The 7,249-nt window shown below is 41.9% G+C and overlaps 1 protein-coding gene across 3 annotated transcripts; it reads left to right on the forward strand.

Moving 5' to 3' along the window:
• Positions 1 to 1,083: 1,083 nt before the first annotated feature.
• Positions 1,084 to 6,900, forward strand: LOC147855365 (uncharacterized). Of its 3 annotated transcripts, XM_087330719.1 has the most exons (7): positions 1,084 to 1,341; positions 3,023 to 3,822; positions 4,472 to 4,590; positions 4,779 to 4,850; positions 4,967 to 5,134; positions 5,555 to 5,900; positions 6,522 to 6,900. In XM_087330719.1, the coding sequence occupies exons 2-7, from the start codon at positions 3,312 to 3,314 to the stop codon at positions 6,539 to 6,541; spliced, it is 1,236 nt and encodes a 411-aa protein (XP_087186845.1). In that variant the 5' UTR covers positions 1,084 to 1,341; positions 3,023 to 3,311; the 3' UTR covers positions 6,542 to 6,900. The 3 variants fall into 3 exon arrangements, with proteins under 3 accessions (XP_087186845.1, XP_087186847.1, XP_087186846.1); XM_087330721.1 differs by lacking the exon at positions 4,779 to 4,850; XM_087330720.1 differs by lacking the exon at positions 1,084 to 1,341 and having other exon boundaries at positions 2,948 to 3,822.
• Positions 6,901 to 7,249: the final 349 nt, after the last annotated feature.

Genomic DNA, 7,249 nt, shown 5'->3' on the forward strand with positions numbered 1-7,249 from the left:
TATGTAGATAGAGAGAGAGAGAGAGAGAGAGAGAGAGAGTGAGAGTATTACGGCCTGCCTAATCGTCATCGTCTTTGCCCTCCATGTCATTCATTTAATGATTTGAAACCAAGTGTGGTATGTATGTAGAGAGGTGAGGGTTTGCATACATACATGATGATGAATGTAATGCACACACAACAAACAAGCCTTTATTTATTTTGCTTTTGGGCCAATGAATGGGAAAGTATTTGTACAACCCCTTTTTTTTTTAAGAAGGGGGGGGGGGGACCAAAAGGAGAAAGCTGTCCAAAACTAATGTGTGTAAATGGTCCCATGCCACCCCACCCTTTTTCTCTATTCTATTTATCCAAAAGAAAAGGGTCTCTTTTCTCTTTTCTTTTGTCTTATCTGCTTGCTTCTTTAATTTGCCCCCATTTCCCTTATTCTCTATTTTGATTTGTCCGCCCAAAATGAATTACCCCTTCATCTTCTTCTTCTTTCTTCCTTTCTTTTTTGTCTTTGTCCGCCCAAAAGGGCGGACGGACATTACTACATACATACATATACTTACTAGTACTACCCAGGTCCCAAACCAATCCATCATCCATCCCCAAATTAAATTAAATAAATCTATACATACATATTCATTTCTCAAACCTTCCGTTCGTTCTTTTTTATCATCTTCACTTTCGTCAAATCGCGACTTTATGTCTCTCTCTCTCTCTCTCTCTCTCTCTCTCTCTCTCTCTCTCTCTCTTTCGCTTTCCTCTCTTTCTTTCTTTCTTTCTTTCTTTTATTTTCTTATTTCTTATTATTTTCATTTTGGTATTATTATTATTGCGACGTTACGTCGCCATCCGATCGCCTGCTGACTCAGCCGAACGCGATGTGACGTGGGCCAATGGGAGGAGCGCAGGGGCTGGCCGACGTGGCAGCCCACCTGGCGGGTTCCGGCCCAGCCCCATCAGGTGGGGCTCGCTGCCATTGGCGGGCCGTGCCGACGTGGCCGATGACGTGGCGCCTCTGTTCAGCCTCCTCTGTTTTTTTGTTTGTTTTGTAAGAAGAAGAAGAAGAAGAAGAAGAGAGAGAGAGAGAAAGAGAAGCCGAAGGAAGGAAGGAAGGAGTTCAAAAACAAGCTTGGTGGCGTGGCTATGGCGTCGTCTGTGACCGGCAGGCTCTTTTTCTGTTCAAGCTATGGTGGCCTCCTCCCTCTTCTTCTTCTTCTTCTTCTTCTTCTCTCCTAGCAATTCGAGTATATAGCCATAAGTTTAGAATATACAGACAGACAGACAGACAGATAGTCAGTCAGTCAGTCAGTCATACTGTCGCTCGCAGCTCCAGAGACCTCAGCAATTAGAGGTAACCTCGCTTATCACCATCACTAGACTAGATTCACCCTTCTTTAGGAAAATCTGCTTCTTCCTGTACTCTAAATTAGGATAGGAGAATAGAATTTAGGTGATTAAGCTTTAAAAAATGTGGTGGAGGCAGCTCACCTCCTTCACCACATAATCCGACTTGCTAAAATGGCTTCCCACAGCAAATCCTATCTCGATCTTGCTCTTCTTCTACTCTGTGCTTCGATTTGATCTTTTTATCAGAAAAATTTCCCAGCTTCTTCAGAGGTAATTGCTTGATCACCTACATCACGGTTTGTTATACGTCTGTCTATTCAGCTATGACTTGATTATGTGGCAGACATCTGATGTCCACTAACTAACGCACGCTTTCCATTGATTCTCCCGCCTGTGTATTTGTTTCTCTTTCTCACTAAGAAGAAAAAGAGGTGAACTGCCTAATACGAAGCTTTCCATTGTTTCTTCTCTTCAGAATCTGACACACCCCAACGTGAAACTCCATGAATTTTTTCTGCTTCGAGCTCCTGATTTCTAGTTTTTCAGATTAATATTCTATTCCTTGATTCGTAAGGCTTTCCACGATCTCTTCTGTCCGAAAAATTGAATCTCACCAAATCCATAACTTTGAAGCGTCCTCATCAAGCAGGACTTCTTCATCAATCACGATTTAATGTTCACCTGAATCATTTCTAATCACAATTCGTTGGTAGATTATATGTATAGGCAAGCGTTCCACTGATGGTTCTGTCTGTCTGTCTTCAATCGAGCCTCGCTCATCGCTTTTCTCATCGATTCATGATGATTTCACGTGTTCGAACGTTTTCTGATGCAACGGAATAAATAAAGGCCTGATCACTTTTCCAATCATTATCTCTTCTCATCTCTGCAGAATCCATCGTTATTTCTTCCCTCTCGACTGTGCCATGCTTTCCATAGTTTAATTCCCTCCTGCCTGTGGTTCCCACTGTTTTTTTTTTTTCTCTGTATGTAAATTTGATCTCCGAATTAACTGAGCATTGAATGGGATTCGGTTGAATTGATCGAGTACTGGCAGATTATTCCTTTCCACGTTTCCTTGCTCTTCTTCTTCTTCTTCTTCTTCTTCGTTTTCTTCAGGTTCAGTACACCCGTCCATGCTTCTTCTTCGCCTTGCTAGCTATTCTGCTTAAACTATAGAGGGGCCTCTCTATCAAAACGCAAGCTCATGCTTCCTGATTCCTCAAAGGAACAAAAATTGATCAAAACAACTTTGCTACATCAGGCTATAGAATGAACGCCCTTGAAACTTCATTAATCTGTTCCCAAGATCATATTATTTAAGAACTCTTGACACAATCTGTCTCTACATTATCAGGCTATGGCGTAGGTAGGTCGCAGCTTGAATGGGTTCATCTGAAGCGATCCATATTTTCAAATGAATCTTGTCTGCATATTATTGTTCAGCAGGCTATATAATATAACAAATTGTTCCTATTCTCCTTTCAGACTGTCGCTTAACTATCCATCCTCGTGAAAAAGGGGGACTGGAATTTAATAAATAGGTTAGATCAGTCGCACCTCCAAACGTTCAATAAGCTGCCTGCGTATTCCGCACTGTTACAAAGGAGGGAGGGGGAAAGAAGATGGCAAACAACAATATCTGAATTGTAACTGAAGAAATAGTCTGTTAATTAATTGTGCAGGAAATCGTATAGCAGGTCATCGTCGCCATTGGACTCTATGCAGGCCTTCCTTGCTTATTACAGTATACCGCAAGGCAATCTTCGTTTTCCATGTAAAGCTGCAGATGTATGCATTAAATTTTAAGTGACCAGCAGATTTAACATCAAAAATCAACTGTCGCTGTTTATACTCAATCAATCAATCAATCAATCAACCAACCCAACAGTGAAGCAAATAGCATAAAACGTGGTGTTTTTGAGAAACGAGGTCTTCATTCAGCTCTCAATCTGCGAGACAGAAGAAGAGGGAATGGAGAAATCAGGGAAGTTAAGTGAGATTAATGGAGTGGTGTGGTGGAGTGGCATAGGCATAGGCAGCGGCAGCGGCAGCGGCCTGCAACCCCCGTCCTCACCTTCTCTGCTAGTAAACAATAGCAGCAATAACCATGGCCTGCAGCCAGGGTCAAATGTATCCACCATTAAGCAAGCAGCTCACCATGGCCATAAGGATTATTATAGTAGCGCAGCAGCAGCAGCAGCTGGACATGTCAGTAATCTTGAGCCGTCCTTATCATCAGCTGGAGCACCTGTGCTTTTGCAAAGCATTCCTTCCATTCCTCCACCTGCTCCTGCTCCTGCTCGTGGAGCAGGAGGAGAGGAAAGGCTGCAAGCTGCAGGGCGGTTCATTGACATGACAAAGGTGCAGCCATGGTGGAGTACTACTACTACTACTACTAGCAGCAGCAGCAACAACAGTAGCACCTCCTCCTCCTCCTCCTCCTCCACCTCCACCCCCACCTCAACCTCCTCTTCCTCCTCAGGTATTCAGTATCAATCAGTATGTATGTATGTACATGTACATGTACTGTATGTAAGTATTGCATGTATTGACTTTATGTATGTATGTATGTATGTATGTATGTATGTATGTATGTATGTATGTATGTATGTATACGATGATGATCTGTATGTATACGCTCTCAGAGTTTTAGCACTCACCATAAATAAACATGCATCGAAAGTTACCTCCATTTCTCATGTTTAGCAGCAGCCTGATTGATTCAACTTTTCTCTGGATTTATTAAGACGACTTTTTCATTAACATGGTGCCATTAAAGCCCCCCCCCCCCCTCTCTTCTAATTTGAATAACCTTAGTACTATCGTAGACAATGAAACGCTCAGATTAAGCTGCATGATGAAAAACTAGGTCAGGATCTATATACGACAACTAATGCTTCAATCGTATTTTCAACAGCATTGCATATGAATTAGGTCGTTCAGATCCAAACACCAACAGGGGAAAGGGAAAAGGGAAAAAGAAAAAAATGTCTCTTAATGGTTATCATCACAAGCGTGCTTGCTGTTCTTAAGATCTGTTTGTTCTTGAATACATTTTTTACGTGCAGCTTTGAGTAGGGTTAACATCTATACTCCCATCTCCATGCATGGCTCTTACCATTATTGTTTAGGTTACGATAATCATGATCACTGCCAACTGGTTTCGGCCATGCCTCCTTACATTCTGCACTCGCAAGCTGGCGATTATGTGATACCCAACATACAACTGGAGCTCGCCATCAATTCCATGGTAATTACATTAGCCCTTCCCCACAAATGCTTACAATTTCATCTCGCATTCCACAAGGAATAGTCTAAATTCAACAGAAAAGGAACTTCAAAACACACCATTGCCACATTGCATACAAAGTTGCCACATATCGACCTACCCCCCCCCCCCCCCCCCAGGTTAAACAGCTATTTGTGATGTAAAACCAGGTCCAGCCTGCCTACTCTTACTTGGATCCATATTTCGGTGGCATGCTGGCTGCATATAGTGGTCAACCAGTGGTGAGTTTCTCCTGGCACACCATTGTCGACCTTATGAAACTCCAGAGTTAATTAGCATGAATTGACTTTTTAAGCTTGGTCTTGCTCTTGGTCTTTTGATTTTGTGATTTGATTAGAGTCCGTCTCAAGTGATCAGTTTTCATCAAGCTCGGATGCCGTTGCCAACAGTACCAACTGAAGAAGAACCGGTGTATGTGAATGCAAAGCAATACGCGGGTATCTTACGCAGGAGGCATCGCCGTGCCAAGTTAGAGTCTGAAAATAAGCTCGTCAGGTCCAGAAAGGTACCACAATGAGACTCCTTCCTATATGGGCATACATGATTCAGAACAGTGTTTCATTTAGTTAAAGAGGGGAAAATACCCAAACACCAAACTAACTTGGCTGGGCGTGACTAAAATGTCTTCTACTACTCCTTCTCCCCCCCCCCCCCCCCCCCAAGAGAAAAAAAGGAAGAAAGAAATACCCAAAACTTAATAGAAACCAGTCCTATGTACAAAAATTTACTACTGCATAAGGGTGATTTTTGGTATTTATCTTTTATAAAGTCGGGGAATATTCTGGTAGATACCTGGCAACCAGAAGATAGGTGCATTCTTAAGTTTTGCCCTTGTCCATCATACCTACCTCTCCCATCCAGCAGTGTGATTTGTAATAAATGTGAACTACATATATTGATGTCAGAGAGGTTTTTTGGATTGCAGCCATACCTTCATGAATCGCGCCATCTGCATGCAATGAGAAGGGCTAGGGGATGTGGGGGACGCTTCTTGAATACCAAGAAAAAAGATGAATCTTCAAACTGTTTCAATAACAATGTGTCATCAGAGGGGGCGCAATCCTCTCAGGAGGGTACAACGATCGACTCAAACGAGACAGGCATAACCATTGAATGTGGAGTGGAATCCCGACAAGAAGAGGGTTACTTGAATACAATGCGTGACTTGGGAAACCGTGGGATAGTGGGTATGAATCAATCCATTGGAGATGGCACTAGTGGCTTTTCCTCCGGAATGCATGTGCAAAATGGTCATCCAATCATATCTTCAGGTGAAACCTACTGTTGTATTTCTTTTGAGTAGGTTCTCTCTTAGTATCTCAACATAAATGAACCAGCAATCACATGAGAAACTTTGATCTGAAGGGGGCATTTGGGGAAATACACAAAGAAAAACTTCAGGGTACTTCGGATTGTTTTCTCTCTTTGATAGTTATATAGTGAGAGGGGTGGGAGACCCCTCAAATATGTAATGTGAGAGGTGAAAACCCAACCCAACCCACAAAGTCATGGCCACAACTAGGATGATCTCTGTAAGCATAATACTTGTCTTAGGACTCCACACACTCAATATCGAAGGCAGAGCATATATATATATGCCCCTTCCTCTAAATCTTTTGTAAAACTGCAAGGATGGGGATGTTAAAAACCTAAAAGTTTGATATGTATGTGATAAGATTGAAAGAACCCAAGTTGGATCGCCCCGGCATAGGCTAGGCCTTTGTCTCATAGATCACATCAAAATATATCTATGTATACATCCACCCTACACCTGAAAGTTTTGAATGATTGTTTTTTTCAGTTTCAGTAACGTTTTGTTTTGTTTTGTTGCTTTATTGAGTCAGATACAGAAGGTGGAGACCTTACCTTTCAAATGTTCTGTTTTTGGGCAGGTGTTCCTTTTGGCACCTGAAGGCATCATATGAGACGGTTGTGAAGAATGAGGTCAGAGCTGAAGCTAGTTCTGGCTTTGTTTCAGTCATTGCGTGTTGACTAAAGGCAATTCATTCTTGGCTTATCTTACCTGTGCTTCCTTTGTGGTGGGGAGTGCAGCTCAGACAAAAAAAAAAAAGAACATAGAAATCATCTCAACTCTCCTTTAATGGAGAGCTCTTATTTTTCAGTACTTCTTTTTGGACCTTGTTTTTTTAAGCTATGTTTTCTTTCAAGCTCCTGGCTGCTTGAGGAACTACTCTCTTTTAACTAAAGTGGATGTGTGAATCATCATCATCATGCGGATTTGCGCGAGAAATGCAAAAGTTTGTGCACCAAGTTTGTGTAGAATGGATGGATTGCTTGCATTGCTAGGATGAATTTATTCCTGTACAACCTTTTTTTTTTCTTGATAGCTCTTAAGGTATATTTATATGTAGCTCAATTGTGTGATTCTTCAACGGCTATTGAGTTTTAAAACAAAATACGAATTCCTTGCCTGGATCTCCAACTTAGGGAAAGTAACCTGGAGAGTGTCATGTGTCAATAACACAGGTAGTTAGTGGCATGGCCTACATGCATGATGAATTGCTATTGTCTGTCCTTTTACTTCACTTTCACTTATGCCAAACCTAATCAAAGTCTAAAAAGGGTATGGAAATTTTGGCGTGTGGTAGTGGGACACTCT

This window comes from Azolla caroliniana, unplaced genomic scaffold (assembly GCF_043228905.1).
Source record: "Azolla caroliniana isolate FFs.n. ecotype wild unplaced genomic scaffold, voAzoCaro1.0.p SCAF_14, whole genome shotgun sequence".
NCBI lineage: Eukaryota > Viridiplantae > Streptophyta > Polypodiopsida > Salviniales > Salviniaceae > Azolla > Azolla caroliniana.

Coding starts and splice junctions, on each gene's coding strand:
- LOC147855365 (XM_087330719.1), top strand. CDS start 3,312: ATGGAGAAATCAGGGAAGTTAAGTGAGATTAATGGAGTGGTGTGGTGG. Junction 4,591..4,778: donor AGCTCGCCATCAATTCCATG/GTAATTACATTA, acceptor ATGTAAAACCAG/GTCCAGCCTGCCTACTCTTA. Junction 5,901..6,521: donor TCATCCAATCATATCTTCAG/GTGAAACCTACT, acceptor GTTTTTGGGCAG/GTGTTCCTTTTGGCACCTGA.